The 16,977-nt window shown below is 39.0% G+C and overlaps 2 protein-coding genes across 2 annotated transcripts in view; one reads left to right on the top strand and one right to left on the bottom strand.

Annotated features, from left to right (window-relative positions):
- IFT74 (intraflagellar transport 74) overlaps positions 1-326 on the bottom strand; it is a 35,193-nt gene extending 34,867 nt beyond the window's left edge. Inside the window, exon 1 of the mRNA XM_031602356.2 lies at positions 136-326. The gene's annotated coding sequence lies outside the window, so the exon portion shown is untranslated. The remainder of the gene's footprint in view (positions 1-135) is intronic.
- Positions 327-408: 82 nt separating this feature from the next.
- On the top strand, positions 409-16,707 carry PLAA (phospholipase A2 activating protein). The gene is made up of 14 exons (XM_031602354.2): positions 409-644; positions 2,332-2,525; positions 3,665-3,765; positions 3,854-3,974; positions 4,255-4,422; positions 6,323-6,458; positions 6,949-7,118; positions 8,116-8,273; positions 9,170-9,389; positions 11,299-11,367; positions 12,797-12,868; positions 14,063-14,158; positions 15,142-15,306; positions 15,982-16,707. The coding sequence occupies exons 1-14, from the start codon at positions 496-498 to the stop codon at positions 16,545-16,547; spliced, it is 2,385 nt and encodes a 794-aa protein (XP_031458214.2). The 5' UTR covers positions 409-495; the 3' UTR covers positions 16,548-16,707.
- Positions 16,708-16,977: the final 270 nt, after the last annotated feature.

Genomic DNA, 16,977 nt, shown 5'->3' with positions numbered 1-16,977 from the left:
GTCCTTTCACAACGACCACAGAACAACTCGCTTAAAATTCATTCATCTTTTTTTACATTTCCTCTAAATCCCCCAAAGCAGCTGCCTTTTTAGAAGCGGGGCACAAAGCACAGAGCGGACCGAGCGGGCACAGACCTGTTCCCACGCTGCTGAAGCCCCCTCCCCTCAGCCCCGCGCAACCACGACGCCTCCTCAAGCCATGGCGGCGGTATCGCAGCAACGGCCCAGCTGCAGCGCTCCGTTATCGCGATACCTAGAAACCGCGTTCCCAACCCCTGCTGTCATCAGGGACTACATCTCCCAGAATGCACCGCGGCGGGGCACGACAGCCGTGCTCGCTTCCTGCGGCGTGGCGCCTGCTGGGTCTTGTAGTCTCGGCTCCTCCCGCCGGCGGGTCAGACGGTATTTCTTCCGGCGCGGTGAAGGGCAGCTTCCGGCAGTAGCGGCGGTGGCGGTTGGGACGGGTGCCGTGTCAGGACGGTCCCACCTTTCGTTATGGCGGGCGCCGGCGGCGTTTACCGGCTTCGCTGCTCCCTGCTGGGCCACGAACAAGACGTGCGGGGCATAACGCGAGGCTTCTTCCCCGAGGGCGGCTTCGTGTCCGTATCTCGGGACCGGACTGCTCGGCTCTGGACGCCCGACGGGTGAGTGCTGGGGCGCTCCGCGGCCTGGTGGCTCTTGGCTGGCCCGGGGGTACGGCGGGCTCGCACGGCTGGCTGAGGGATCGCTGTGGGGTGAGGCGGCTGCTGCGGGCTGCTGCTGTTGTCATTTTCATGGTTATATCGGTGCTGGCTTTTGCGAACGTGGGAGGCTTTATCCGGGTGATGTTCAGGCTGCTTTCTACTCTCTCTGTCAGTGTAGAAGTAATCTTAGTAATGTCTCAGTTTTAACAGCGGAGCAACGTACTTTAAATATTTTTGAAGGATCTTTGCTTATTCTCCCTGGGCAGACAGCACTGTGAGGCTGTCTTGAATGCTGTGCCTAGTTCTGGGCTCCTCATTTCAAGAAAGGTGGAATTTTCTGGAGAGAGGCCAGCAAAGAGCCGCTGGGATGATTTGGGGCCTGGAGGAAAGCCCTTCTCCATATGGGGAAAGGCTGAGAGACCTGCAACTGCATGGCCTGGAGATTAGGGTGAATCTCATCCCTGTTTGTACATACCTAAAGTGCAGGAGTTGAATGGGTGGGGCCGGGTTCTTTTGGAGATGCCAAGCAGCAGGGCAAGGGATAGCTGGCACAAACTGGAACACAGCAAGTTCTATGCAAACATGAGGAAAAAGCTCTTTACTTTGAGGAGTGCTGAGCATTGGAACAAGCTGCCCAGAGAGATGTGAAGTTTGTTTTGTCTGGAAATGAATTCAAGACCCATCTGGATATTTTCCAGGGCAACCTACCATAGGGAGTTTGCTTTACTGGCGAGGTTGGATTGGACAATCTACAGAAGTCCCTTTCCAGCCCCTGCTGTGATTGTGATTCTGTGTTGCTGCAAGGGATTTTCCTCAGGGAACAGGTCCTGCAAAGCAGTGTAAGATGATGATGGAGGTGCTGGAGGCAGCAACGGGACCTGCTCAGCTGCTTCTACTCTCAGTTCTGAATTATGTTCTGAAGTTATTTTCCAGTGGCATTCTGTGAAGTAGAGGTTTTGGTTTGTTGTGTCTCTCATCATTTCAAGAAGAAATTCCAAACTTGCGTAGAAATTTATTTCAGGAAAGGAAGTTTCATTCTGACCCCTGATGTCAGAGGATTGCTAGAAGGAAGTAAGGGGTGATTTTTTCAGTAGCATTCATTTTCTTTTGAGGCTGTGTCATAATGAAAAATTAAGGGTGCTGCTTGAATTGGGTGTAATCTATTTATTTATTTTAAAACATCTATAGCACTTACAAGTTCCAATGAACAGATTTTTTAGTCAGCAAGCTTTCTTCATTTACTAGCCTTTTATTCTTGGTTATACTGGGGTACATAGTTGAGATTTGACACAGGAGACTGTTTCACAAATGCGAACTGCAACTAATTCTGCTTGAATTCTTGTTAAGTTTCTTCCAGTACCTAAAAGGGAAAGGCTGGAGAGAGTGACTAGTCAGCAGGAAATATATTGGTAGGGCAGGGAGTAATGACTTTTAACTAAAAGAAAAAACATGTGGATGGCTTTAAATGTTGCTTTCTGGGTTGGAATGCTGGAATATAGTTTTTCTCAAACTTTTTCATCCATAGTAAGCACACTGCAAAGGTTGTTAGTAAGTCAAGAGCTGGAATATAAAATGCCTGTTTTAACTGAGCACCTCAGGTAAGTGCTATTTCTATTTTGACACCAGACTGATTACCGTATATGTTCAGTCTTAACAGGGGATTTACTGAAATGCACTGTATGCGTGGCCACTCAAATTTTGTATCTTGTGTGTGCATCATACCTCCAAGTGACCTCTATCCTCGTGGGCTGATTGCAACTGGTGGCAATGATCATAATATTTGCATTTTCACAGTTGACAACACAGCTCCTCTTTACGTCCTTAAGGGTCATAAGAATACAGGTATGTACTTTTTTTTTTTTTGAGTTGTTACATAGAAGTTAATGTGATTTATTAGGAAACTGAGTTGAAGTTGTAAAACTCAACTTTGATTTCTTTGATACTTACTATGTGAACTGTTTGATTATGGCCTCTACAGGCAGTATTCTATAATCTCAATTCATGCAAAGGCAGTTTGATATAAGGACTTCCAAATTTATGCTGATCAATATTTGAGCTTGTGATCGCAGGGCAATTCACAGAATGAATCCTTTTTATTAAGTTACATTTTTTTAAGAAGCAGTTAATTTAATCCTCTGTGTATTGTGTTAAGCTTAGTTTTGGTGTCTGAGTTCATAGAAGTACAATGAAGCTTCCTGGGATAAACAAACTTGCAGTACTCATTTTATTTCCTAAGAAGGTTGCAATATTTACTGGTGCTTTAAAAATCTGCTGAATTCTAAAATGTCACTGCAGAAATTTCACCTCTTTAGATAAATCAGTGCAATATGTGACATAAAAACAACATTATACACCCTTTTTTAAGTCATAAAATGAAAGATTCAGCAATTCTTATGCTGGAATGCAAAGATTTTTTTCTTTGCTTGTTTTTTGTTTGTTTGCTTTCATGTTTGGGTGTACTATTTCATTATGGAATTCCAGAAGTAAACATTGCAAATCTTGGATATTCAGAATTTCTTAATGTGTTGAAGGATTCTGGTAGTGTTTTGTCTTCCAAGAAGATGAGCTAAGTATTTTTGGTATGAAAACTTGTTTTGTGAGAATGTAAGCTAATAATGTTGATGAAATCTTGTTTCTCTCTGTGATCTTAAAACTAAATCTTTACATTAATTCTGTTTCTTGACTAGTTATCTGTGCTGTTGGTGAACATATTCTGACTTGACATCAGATACTAAACTTAAAATGTAGATGTATAAATGACAAAAAGGAGTGAGCATCTGTCATCTAAAATGAGGAGATCTGTAAGCAGTTCCTTTCTAGGTGGTTATCAACTACATTTCTGCTTAATTTTTCTCCAAACTCTTCAGTGATAGCTATGCTGCTAATGCCAAATATATCTCCTTAAATAATTTAAAATTGCTGGCATAATATTGGTGATAGTACAGGAAACGTTGTTGTTAATCTGAAAATTAACATTTCAGTTTGCAGCCTTTCTTCTGGGAAATTTGGAACACTATTAAGTGGATCATGGGATACAACTGCCAAAGTCTGGTTGAATGACAGATGTATGATGACATTACAGGTATGAAGTTCTGCATGAATATAAAATAGGTACTGAATTTTACTTTAACAAGTTTAACAATGTTGTGGGATTGTTTTTGTTTTTTCAGGGTCACACAGCTGCAATATGGGCAGTAAAAATACTGCCTGAACAGGGATTAATGTTGACGGGTTCAGCTGATAAAACTATTAAGCTGTGGAAGGCGGGCAGATGTGAAAGAACTTTTACTGGTAAATATTGCTGCAGGTGGTAATATAATCAAGGTCATACGCTTTGTTAAAAACAGGGAAAATATAATCAGAAACTGATAAGACTTCTATAAATTGAACAATTTTTAAGCAGGATTTTAACGATCTCTTGAGTTGTATACCCAGAAATCCCATTACTTTTAAAAGACTGAAATTTCCTTCAGTGCTTCTATAATGAAAATTGGTTGCCAGGATATAGATGGGATTTAAATAGAAATAATATACTGCTGTTAATTGAAAAAGTTTTCTTTCTTCTACAAAGGACATGAAGATTGTGTAAGAGGTTTAGCTATTCTCAGTGAAATGGAATTCCTTTCGTGCTCTAACGATGCTAGTGTTCGAAGATGGTGTATCTCTGGCGAGTGTCTGCATGTATATTTTGGGCATACAAACTATATATACAGTGTATCTGCCTTCCCTCATTGTAAAGGTAAGTTTATCTTTCGTGACTATTAGCCAGCACTATTCCAAAATGAAATGGTAAAGTAGGCATTCAGTAGTTTTGTGAAACTGCCATAACCAAAGAACTCAGTATTGAATTTGTTTGTACATTTTTGATTTGCATGAGTAATTTTTTTTTATTAACTCCAAACCGTGTCTTCTGTGGAATTGCTCTGGTGAGTAAGATGAAAGTTCATAGGCAGAAAACTTTGATTAAGTGATACACAAAATTACCATGCAGATAGCAGTACTGAAATACAAATAGCTGTGGAGTACTTGAATAGTATGCGTGGCTTAGCAGTTTGAAATTACATACATTTCATTGATTAAGGAATTGATAGAAAAGCCATGGCCAAAGGGTTGTGGTGCATGGCTCAATGTCGAGGAGGAAGCTGGTGATGAGTGGTGTCCCCCAGGGGTCCATCTTGGAACCAGTACTCTTCAACTTCTATATCAGTGACATAGATGATGGGATCAAGTGCACCCTCAGCAAGTTTATTGATGTTATCAAACTGAATGTTCCAGTTGACATAGCAGAAGGAGCGGATACCACTCAGAGGGACCTCGATAAACTTGCATAAAACTAAAGAGATTCAAATTCTAGCTATGTATACAGGATGGGAGAAGAATTCCTTGAGAGTAGTTTTGCTGAGAAGGGCTTAAGTGTTCTGGTAGACAAAAAACTTAACAAGAGCTAGCAGTGTGCAGGCCAACAGTATCCTAGGCTGGATCAGAAGAGGGGTGGCCAGCAGGGCAGGGTGGAGATGGTCATGCTGTAGTCTGACCTATGTGGCCTCATTTGAAGTATTGCACCCAGGTCTGGTATCCCCGACACAGGAAATGTCGAGCTTTTGGAGAGGGTCTGGAGGAGGGCCATGAAGATGACCCAAGTGCTGGAACACCTCTCCTAGAAGACAAGCTAACAGGGCTGTGCTTGTTCAAGCTGGAGAAGAGAAGGCTGTGGGGAGACCTCATTGAGGCCTGCCAGTATTTAAACAGAATGGGGGGAAAACAAACTTTTTACTTGGGTGGTTAGTGGTAGGACAAGGGGGAATAGTTCTAAAGTAAAGGAGGGGAGATTTAGATTTTCACTGAGAGGGTTATGAGGTGCTGGCACGGGCTACCTGTAGGGGTTGTGTATACCCCATTCCTGTTGGTGTTTAAGGCCAGGTTGGATGGGGTCCTGGGCAGTCTGATCTGGTACTTGATCTAATGGTTTGCAACCCTGCCCTGCAGCAAGGGATTTGGAACTTGATCCTCAATTTCCCTCTAACCAAGCCATTCTGTGATTTCAAAATGTCTTAGAAAGAGTTTAGATTAATGATTTTATGCATGCAGTGTATGTATTTGTTTTAAGATTGAGAAGTTTGGAAGTTCGTAGCTCACAATTGCAGACAGTTGAAAAATAAATTCCGTCGATGAACTTTGTTTGGTGTATGAAATATTTATGTGTTTGTTCATCAGATAAAGTGGCTGTGTATCTCAAATCTCTTCTGCACCAAAAATCCTCATGAGAGGACATGCCTGAAGTTAGATTTTGGTTTTTGAGCAGGCTTTATGCATGTTTACTAAAATAGCAGTCTGACCTTGCAAAAATGTGGTAGTTATAACAACGGTCATACTCTGGAAACTCTAAAACAAAGCAGTTATAATTTCTAGTTCTTTGTTTAAGCTCTTGGAAGGAGAAGGCAATCTCGAGTTGCAAACAACTGTTTTTTTTACCTGTCTGGCTGCTCAGCCTGCAAATTAGTCACTTTTTTTTTTTGACCAGACAACTATGTAGTGACTTTTGCTGTTTTAATTCTTAGATAACAAGTTGTAGAGAGGGAACTACTAACTTAGTATGTTAAAAATCAGCTTTAAAAGCTTTTTGTATTTTTTCTTTTCAGATTTTGTAACTACTGGAGAAGATAGATCTCTTAGAATCTGGAAGCAAGGGGAATGCACTCAAACAATCAGACTCCCAGCTCAGTCTGTATGGTGCTGCTGTGTGTTAGACAATGATGACATTGTAGTTGGTGCAAGGTATTAATGTCTTATTCTCAGTGTATTTTCAGATTAAGATCTGAAAAACCCCAGGTGAAATGGTGTGCATATCTTTAATTGTCATTTCCCACTATATTTAAAAATACAGCTGTGATGATGCATGGGAAATTAAATTTATGTGCTGTGTTTCTGTCAAAAGGTCATTCTTTTGATATGCAAAATGCTGAGGTAAAAAAGAATTCTTTGGGGATGGATGTGATAATATTGAGACTATACTGCATGAACAACACATTTGATAGCCATATCCTACCTTAACTTGTATTACGGAGTTTCAAGTTAACTTTTGTAAGTCCTGTAGGACTTTTTCAGCATGAGAGCAAATTAATTTAAAAAAAAAAAAAAAAGAGGGGTTAGGGGGGAGTTGCTTGAAATAATTGTGTTGTGTTATGACATAGGAGTCACTATTAGAATGTATGCAGTTTTGATATTTAACATACTATTTTTCTCTGAATGTTTTCTTTCCATTCAGTGATGGAATCATAAGGGTATTTACAAAGTCTTTGGAAAGAACAGCAAGTGCTGAAGAGATACAGGCCTTCGAGAATGAGCTTTCCCAAGCATCCATTGACCCTAAAACTGGTGATTTAGGAGATATTAATGCTGATGATCTTCCTGGAAAAGAACACCTTAAGGATCCTGGTAAGTTATGTACAATTCTGTTATGCTAGAGGTGCCTCCAGATATTGGTTCTGACATACTGAAGCTTTTATCCATTCCAAAATAAAGGCGTGAATCACCTTCAGTAGAATTGCTAAAGAAAACAGCTTGATTTTGTTCTGCTTTCCTTGCACCAATTCTTTTGTTGGCAAGACTGGAGTTGCAAATATTTGTGTGTGTGTTGTGTACTTTTTGTATACTAAAAAGGTTAAAAAAAAAAAAAATTATCCTGCAAAATGATTCAGAAAAAGCTGACTTTCAGTATGCTGCAGTGTGTTGAAGATGTTCTGGATCTACTATGCTAGCTATGGCAAAAATAAAAGAGACAGCCATATAACTTTCAAAAGGACTACCGAGTTTCCCTCCATTCCAGCCCCTGCCCCCCCCCCCCCCCCCTCCCCGAAGAACAAATTAAAAATAAAAAGCATTATGTTCTAGCTTTCAGCTTGAAAAACAGTTTTTCCTCAGTCAACTGGAGTTTACACTTTCTGAGTGCTCGGGAGGTTACTGAAGAAAATAGTGGGAAAATTGGTAGTTAAGATTACTCTTAAATACACAAATATTTTTTCCCAGGTTGAAGGAATCAGTGACTTAAACCATTGATTCTGACCAGCAAGTCATATAAGTATTAGAATCATCTAAAGCTTCCTATCTTTTTAGACAATGAGAGAATATCACCTTTCTTAATTGTGACCTCCCTGGGAAAATGGTGAACTTCTGAAATACTTTAGGACTGCTTTTGCAACTCAGTCTGGTGGCATGTACCATTGCTATAACTGTAAATTGCTATTGTCAGGTATTTTGCTATTTTTGTTGCAACATTTACTATCTAGTTTTCTGTGGTGTGACTTCAAATCTTGAATTATTTCTTCATCTTTGTATTTGAGTTCTATGTTGGACTTGCTTTCTCTTTCTTAAAGTAAATTTTATTTTTAAATTTCTTAAATTTCTTTAATCTGTTAAATATTCTTGCCTGCAGGAACAATGGATGGACAGACACGGCTGATTAAAGACAATGGGAAAGTTGAAGCATATCAGTGGAGTGTTAGTGAAGGAAGATGGATAAAGATTGGTGATGTTGTTGGTTCTTCAGGAGGCACACAACAAACATCTGGAAAGGTTTTGTTTGAAGGAAAGGTATGTACAACATTTAATAGGCTTTATTCCTTTTTAAGTTAAGGAAGCTTGATTTCACATTGGAGGAAAAAATGATTCTGATCATGATTTAGCTATATTATAGATTAAAAAATAGGGATTTATTTGTTTATTTTTCTTTTAGCACATTTTTTATTTAATAAAACTTACAGGTAGGACTGTTAGGTTCTGTTTTACTTTTGGAATGCATTTTGTAAAATCAGCAAACAAATAGAAGTTACTTTGCAGGAAGGCCACCTGCCAGCTAGTAACGAAAGAATCAAAATGTCTACTATTTATTACTACTGCACTGAAAAGTTGAATATAACTGCCTTTCCAAAGAGAGAGAAGCCTGCAGTGTGTATTATCAGGCCCATCTGAAATTCTAAGTACCAGGTTTTCTCTGTCCTTTTTTTTTTTTAACTTTGGAATGCAAAGATGGATAATCTGAAAAGTAATCATTTCATTTACTGAAGCATACACAGAAAAATTTCTGCGTAGCAAAGAACTTTCTCTTGTATGCTTTAAAAAACCATAGGGCTTTATTCTTGTGTAGTAGTAGTGTGTTTTTCATCCTGATGCTTTTTCGGATGCCTGACTGCCCTTCACAGTCAGTCAGAGCTGTCCATGAATTATTTTGTAATATACCTGTATATACATTGTCATTATATATTATCTAGCCTGTTTTTCTCAAAATAAAGAATTATCAAAAATGTAGAGTATAGTTATACATAAGCTCCAACAAATATAAGACTATGTGACTACTGTTGATACAATCTGCAAGTTGCAGTTTTAAAGTTCTTTGGCTTAGGCCTGGACCATTATCAGTCTATATCTGATGTCTTTATGCAAAAATGTGCTGACAAGTGCCTCATTTGTTTTTGTTTTTATTCATACAGGAATATGACTATGTTTTTACTATTGATGTAAATGAAAATGGACCTTCCTACAAACTGCCATATAACATTTCTGATGACCCTTGGCTGACTGCATATAACTTCCTGCAAAAGAATGATCTAAATCCAATGTTTCTGGATCAGGTGGCCAAATTTATTATAGACAACACTAAGGGGCAAGCACCATTGAATACAAATACTGAATTTTCAGACCCGTTTACAGGTAAAAAAAAAAACAAAATAAAACTTGTGTACAAGCAAGAAGTTAAGCATCTGAGATAAAGATGCATACTTTTAAATATCCTTGGTATGCTCTGATGTTTTCTCTAAGTATATTCCATCACAAGGCTAGAGCGTGAACTTAGTAGAATGGTGTTTTGTGTTCTATAATGCTGCTGTAAGCCTGCTATGCTTACCTGGTTGTGTAGGTCACTTTACATGCAGACTTGAGAGTTGCAGAATGGTTGAAGCTGGAAGGGATCTCTAGAGATTATCAGGTCTAGCGGGGGAGCCAATTTGCTCGGGACTACCTCCAGATGGCTCCTGAATACTTGACCATGGGAGATTCCACACGCTCTCGGGGCAACTGCTTAATCATGCACACAATTGAAAAGTGTTTCCTGGTGTCCAGACAGAACTTCCTGTGTTTCAGTTTGCTTTGTCACTGGGCATCCCTTGGAAGATACTGTATTTGTCGTCTTTGCATCCTGTGGCTCTTCACTGTATTCTCTGATATGTCCATCTCTCTTGTATTGGGGATCTCAGAACAGGCCACAGTACTCCAGGGGCAGTTTCCTCAGTGCTGAGTGGAGAGGAAGGCTCACCTCTCCACCTGCTGTCAGAATTTTGCCAAGTTAGCCCAGGTTGCCATTAGTTGTCTTTGCAGTACAGTCATATTGCTGACTCATAATCAGCTTGTTGTCCATTAGGACTGTGAAATCCTTTTCTGCCAAGCTGCTTTTTAGTAGTCCCTAGCACATACTGGTGTCTGGAGTTGTTTCTCTCCAGATGCAGTGCTTTGAACTTCTTGAATTTCAAGAGGTTCCTGCTTAGCCAAGTCCACTTAGGTTGGTAAGGCAACTAGCCCTCTGGAGTATCAGCTACTCTTTGCATTTTGTTGCTCGTGCAGATTTGCTGAGGGTGCACTGTACTACATCATCCAGATCATTAACAAAGGTGTGAAACAGGATTAGTTCCAATAACTGACTGTCGCCACTTAGTAGCTTCCAACTAGATGTTGTGCCAATGATGGTACCCTTTGGGCTCATGTCTTCTGTCAGTTTTCAATCTATCTCACTGATCATCAGGACTTCAGTGTCCTAGTTCTTGCACTTGTTTCGTGTCCTCAAATGATGGAGGACATGGCACAAATAAACCTGACAAGAAGCTTGTCAAATCTGTGAGACTTTTGTCAGAGCAAGTCTTTGAACAAAATGTTAATCAAGCCAGCTGCATCTTTTTTCAATCTAATCCTTCTTTTCTAATGTAAGAAAATCCAACTTTTTATCCAATTGGGCTAACAGTGGCCAGATGCTATTAAGGCAATGGATTAAATTCAAAAATTTAACTAGAGAAAGAAACGAAACTGAGTAAGATAAGTAAGTAACTCCTTTCCAGGAAGAAAATGAAAACTATTAATTTATTAAAAAGCATATTTAAAAGTTAATTATTCAACAGCTGAACTGTGTTAATTGATTGCATCCTCTCTGTTGCATTACAAACTAATCCACTATTCAAATAGTTCCACAAAGTTGTAGGTAGGAACAAAATGTCATGGGAAACAATTAAGCTAAATCTTTTTTTTTTTTTCTTGCAGTGAACTAGAAAGTATTTTAAAGGCCATCAGTCAGGTTCAGATGCATCTCATGGAACTGCAGTTGTATAAACCTATGCTCATACCTTTTAACTTGACTCTGTCCAAATGTACAATGCTTATGTTCTGGAAAAAAAATTCTGACTCTGAAATAATCAGAATTTTCTTGAGCACTGGGGGAACTGTGTAAAGAGGATCTAATTTGTCATAATGTCACAATGAGCCATAAGACACATTTGATGTTTGCCTTCATTTGTCAGTTGTATCTGTCTGAAAATACTGATACTTTACTAACACCAAGGTATGTATGTTTCACTAGGTGCTGGGCGTTATGTTCCAGGATCTTCATCTCTGTCAAATACAGCCCCTGCAGCAGATCCATTTACAGGTAATATAATATTAATAATCTTTACTGTAATTCGTCTTGCCAGTGTTCGGTTAGAGTTTGGTTCCTGAGCTCTGTTTCTCTCCTTCACTTGGGGTAGCATTGTGGGACAAATTGATCGGGTGGAGCTTGTCCATATCTGTTCAGCAGAGGAGAAAGCCCTCTGCTTGTCTGGTCTGCCTCAGGTCACTCTGTCCTCTACAGCAAAGCAGTAAGATATTAAATGCTATGTTTTGCCAATCTTGTAGGCATGGCCAGCTCAGGATCGAACATTTTCATAGAATGACTTTTCTTTTTTCTCATTACTCTCTTTATCTTATTATGTGAATATTATTGGTACCTATATATGCTAAATTTTAGATTCTAATCCTTCCTTTTATAGCTTAAAATCCTTCTCATTTGTAATAAGCCTGTTTGTAAAGGTATTTCATCCTGCCTAGTAGCTTTTGATCCTCAGAGAAGGATCATGCAGTCATAGACCTTCCCTCAAAGCTCTAACTACTCTTAATACTCTGCAAGTCTTTCTTGGCAGTATCACCTGATGTGTAGGTGGAAGAATAGCTGGGTTAAAGTATGAGGCCAGGCAAGCTGTGGCAGTCCCTCTGACATCTGGTATCCTGACTCCCAGCAAACAACAAACCTCCCAAGATAAAAGGTCACATCAGTAGATAGGTGTCTTTATGCCCTGCTGGAAGAAACCTCTCACCACTTTTGCTTTCCTTTCTCTGTTTTTGCACATACTAGCTACAGTCTCAGCTGGCTCTCATGCATCCCCTTTTGTGTGTTTGTCCTTATCACTGCCAGGTATAATATTTGTTCTGCAGTTGCATGTGTCCACGTGGAGCAGAAACCTTCCTGCTGTTGCTTGAAGTTAAAGCATTTCCCATCTTTACAGTCCTCTTCCGTACCCTGTTTACTGTGGTCTCCAGCTGTTCCTTTTCCTTTTTGTTTTTTTTTTTTGTGGCTCAGTTTTTCATTTCTAAAACCTTGACTGTCTCCTGAACTCTGCTGGTGTTTGGTAGCTTCGGCACCTGACTAATTGGTACCACATCCAGAACCCACCATCCTTCAGGAGAGGACATCGCTGCCTCAGGCAGAGGGAGAAGGCAGGCCTGGGTAACAGCCTGGAGCTCTTAATGGTCACAGCACTTTGTACCAAGGGTGTTGGCATCAGTGGTGCCTGAGAAACTGCCTGAATGTCACTGAACAGTCACTTAGCTTGTGAGTGCCATCACTGCCAACAGCACTACCCTCACACGTATATATAGAAAAAAAGTCCTCTAACTCTTCTTAAAACTTACAGATTTTTTCTAATTCTGTCAGTGTAAAATAATACCCTTAGTAGTGACATTTCAAAACTACCAATTAAAAGCACATATACACTACCTCTTTGCCAGTGGTGGTGATGAAAAAGTCTAACCTCTCCATTCAGGTGCTGGTCGCTATGTTCCTGGTTCAGCATCAAATGTAGTAGCTCCAGTGGGTGGGCATGATCCATACACAGGTAAGAGTGAGGCCTGCCGTGTAGAGAGCATTGCTGATCTTTTTCTTTGGTTGTTGTTTTGATGTGGATTCTGTGCTGTTATAAATTTTATATTTAAGCAATATAAGCAGATTGAAACTGCTTATATTTCAGAAATTATTAAAAAAAAAAAAAAAACACAAGGGGAACAATTCCTTCTTTTACATTTAGGAATTGTAGAATATCCTGAGTTGGAGGGGACCCACAGGGATCATCAAATCCAACTCCTAGTTCTGCACAGGACTACCCGAAATTCAAACCCTGTGTCTGAAAGTGTTGTCCAAACACTGCTTGAACTCTCTCAGCTTGGGGCCTTGAGCACTGTGCTGGGAAGCCTGACCACACTCTAGTGAAGAACCTGACCCTGCTCTGATACAGCTCCTTGCAGATTTGTATGAGTGCAGTCTGCAGACTCTTGTTCATCAGTGACTAAATTGCATAGTCAGTGGTGGTAGCTATGTTGAAAAAGAGTGTTTTGTTGCTGAGAATTTGCGCTATCAAACAGTGTTCTTATGCTCTTTGCATCTGTTATAGTTTTCACGGAAATAAACACTAACCATTCCTTTTGGAGTGACTTCCATGTTGTAATGCCACATGGACAGAAGCTTTGTAATATACATTAGGTGGTATGCTAGTAGCTGTTGCACAAAGAAATAAATATATGCAGTTTTAGTGGTAATTATACAATGTAATCTACCAATTCATCTGTGATTCTAGAAAATCATAAAGCTTTTTATTAAAATTGTGATGTTGGTTTACTCTTGCATGTAATGTAACTTTGTCATATCTGCAGATATAGATCACTGCCTATTTATTATGAAAATAATGAGGAGCAGGAGAAGCTTTTATTCTAAGGCCAGAGAGTTTTTATGCCTTAATTACAGTATCAATTCTTATGACTGTATTTTTGTTTCAGTGTAATTCGGATATCACATAAAAATTTGTACTTAACAAATTCTTCACAGAGGGAAGAACAGCTTGCTTTAGGTTTTAACCCTCGCACATAAAATGTGCATAAAAACAATGTAAAGAAAGACAGCTATTGCTTAAGCATTAAGGTTTTTATTAAAAGAAAAAATATGAGTGGTGAACAGTGGGAAAGTCTTACTGGTAGGGTAATAATCTGTATCAGGTGCTTTGGTAGGCTGTTAAACTTCTCGTTTTTTGTTTATGTAGGAATGGGTGCCTACCAATCAGCTAAAACTGAAAACATTTATTTTCCTAAGAAGGATGCTGTCACCTTTGACCAGGCCAATCCTACACAGATTTTGGGTCAGTATTTTAATTTCAAGGATATTTTTTTCATCTGTTTAAAAGAAATAACTTTCTTTTTCCCTTCAAAAATGTAAATATTTCCAATCGTTTTCCTGCTCTTTCTCAGTTTTGACCTTTTAAAATTAAAGTAATTGCTTTAATGGTGAATGTATTAAGAGGCTTAGGAATTCTTCTGAAGTTTACTCCCCTTCCTATCTAATGCAAATTATCTAGTTTTTTTCTTTCTCCTGCTGTCTGCTTTTGTTCAGTGCTTTGTTTACAAAGCTGGTACATCTGAGCACTGAGATTTTTTTTCTCTTAGCTGCTGGATATGTGGGTCATATGCAATCCCTTTCCAGTTTTGCTTATGAAAGTTTAAAAGCACTAGACACTCATACAGTGTAATCTGTGCTATGTTGAAGGCATTCTGTAGTTTCATAGAGTCAAGTGGTCTATTCTATGTTTAATCAGAATATTTCACATTACAGAAAATGATACATAGTATTTAGTAGTAATACACACTTATGATGAATGTTGCTGTTGTCTTTTTTCTTTCTGTTTATCCATCCGTGTTCTTGTTCTGCAGTGTAACTATTTCACAGAATCTCTACTTGTCTCCAGGTTGTTTTTTTTTTTGCAGTGTGTTCTTGTGCCTTAATGCAGTAATCAGTTTTGTAAAAACCAGTTTGTATTCACGCTGTAGGAAAATACAATATCTGGTTCAAACATCCCCAGATTAGAATTATTTTATTCAAATATTTTTCATTTCTTCTGCATCTTTACCTGCACATAGGCTAAAATGTGAATTCTGAATCAGAATTGTAGTATTAAGGAGGCTTGATAGTAATATTTGTTATGATGATCGAAATTAGAAACCTGAAATTGTAAGAAGTAATGTTTTTAAATGATCACAGCATAACTTCAGTAAAGTACTGCAAATCCAGTTTTTTGTAAAGAGTTTTGTTAAGTTGAAAATCATACCTCTTAAATTGGTTTTACAGGTAAACTAAAGGAACTTAATAGCAGTGCTGCTGAAGAACAAAAACTTACAGAAGATGACTTGATAATCCTAGAAAAGTTACTGTCTGCAACATGCAGTACCTCTGCAGAAATGCCTACAGCACAACAAATCCAAACTTTATGGAAAGCAATTAACTGGCCGGAAGGTAGACATTTGCAATTATTTTTTTATACTGTTGTCTCATCAGTACTTCACTATGAACCAGAACTCTTGTTAGTGCTGGTCTGTCCCAAAGAGTTTATAACCCAGACAGAACCCATTTTTACAGGTCCTGGATATCCGTGGGGAAAAAATGCTCAGTGAGTTGCTAAGCCGGTTCAGCTTCCTTGATATGGGTGTAAGCTTAGGATACTGGCAACAGACCTTAGGAGCCAAATATATTTGAAATTTAGGGAAGTTGAGAGGGGAGTACTGAACAAACTGTAAATATGGGTTCCTTATGGTGATACCCAGCTAATCAGTTGAATGTATTTTATTTTTTTCTAAACTATGTCTGAGAGTTGAAGTTGGCCTAAAAACAACCTTGCTTTTCCTGCCATCAGTTGTGTATCTATACTAAACTCTAAGATACAACATGAAGACAAATGGTGATGGTATCTGCGTATTCAGTCGCTGAGAAGTTTTGAGAAACTCTGTGGAGTCTATCTTAACTTAAGCAGCATATATATATATTTGTCATTAATGGCTTTGTTTCTATATTAAATTGTTAGTGTGTTCCCAAAGTTAGAGATTTAAAAGCATCTGCTACTGAAGCAAACTCACCAGCATGTTCACACCTAATGCAAATTTAATACTAAAATGTATTTTTCTTGTTTCTTAGATATTGTCTTCCCAGCCCTTGACATTCTTAGATTGTCTGTGAGGCATCCCATTGTGAATGAGAACTTCTGTGGTGAAGAGGCTCATGTGCAATTTATCCATCTCCTCCTCAAATTTCTGAACCCTCAAGGAAAGCCAGCGAACCAGCTGTTGGCACTTAGAGCTCTTTGCAATTGCTTTGTCAGCCAAGCAGGCCAGAAGCTTCTGATGGAACAGAGGGATGAAATAATGACACAAGCAATAGAAGTGAAATCAGGCAATAATAAGAATGTCCACATTGCACTTGCAACACTGACATTGAACTATGCTGTATGTTTACATAAAGTGAACGACATTGAGGGCAAAGCTCAATGTTTATCAGTTATCAGTACAGTTATGGAAGTTGTTAAAGATCTTGAAGCTGTTTTTAGACTCCTTGTGGCTCTGGGAACACTAATCAGTGATGATAAAAATGCTGTGCAATTAGCTAAGTCTCTTGGAGTTGACTCTCAAATAAAGAAGTATGTCTCTGTGTCAGAACCAGCTAAAGTAAAGGAATGCTGTAGGTTTGTTCTTAATCTGTTGTAGTTGTTTTACGTAGCACTTGAGCAACACACCATATACAGAAGAACATACGCTTTTGTTCATATTTTGTGACAGAATTTAATGGAGAAAATACTGTGGATGACTTAAACTTGATTTGTTGTGAATTACAGAGCAAATAAAACTTTTCACTCTCTTCACTTGACTACTTTTCTGAAGTCTACTATGCAGAGTTGTTTCAGAAAGCCGTTCTGTTGTAGCTCAGGTCAAAGTAGATCACCAAATCAAAAAGTCTCATTCCCTAAATGTTATCTAGACAGAAATGTAAGAAATGGCTGTGATCCAGAGATGCCAGCTCGCTTGCCCAACCAACCATGTTTCCACATTTCAGTGCAATGACCATTTCTTGACCATGCTGTTTGCCAGCAGAGAAAGGGTGATAGAGGGTTTGTTGAACAGTGCTTTTCACCAACTT

This window comes from Phasianus colchicus, chromosome Z, assembly GCF_987193195.1.
Source record: "Phasianus colchicus chromosome Z, bPhaCol1.hap1.1, whole genome shotgun sequence".
Taxonomy (NCBI): Eukaryota; Metazoa; Chordata; class Aves; order Galliformes; family Phasianidae; genus Phasianus; species Phasianus colchicus.
The sequence above is the reverse complement of the archived record's forward strand: the minus strand, read 5'-3'. Positions and strand labels throughout refer to the sequence as shown.

Coding starts and splice junctions, on each gene's coding strand:
- PLAA (XM_031602354.2), top strand. CDS start 496: ATGGCGGGCGCCGGCGGCGTTTACCGGCTTCGCTGCTCCCTGCTGGGC. Junction 7,119..8,115: donor AGAACACCTTAAGGATCCTG/GTAAGTTATGTA, acceptor TCTTGCCTGCAG/GAACAATGGATGGACAGACA. Junction 12,869..14,062: donor TGGGCATGATCCATACACAG/GTAAGAGTGAGG, acceptor TTGTTTATGTAG/GAATGGGTGCCTACCAATCA.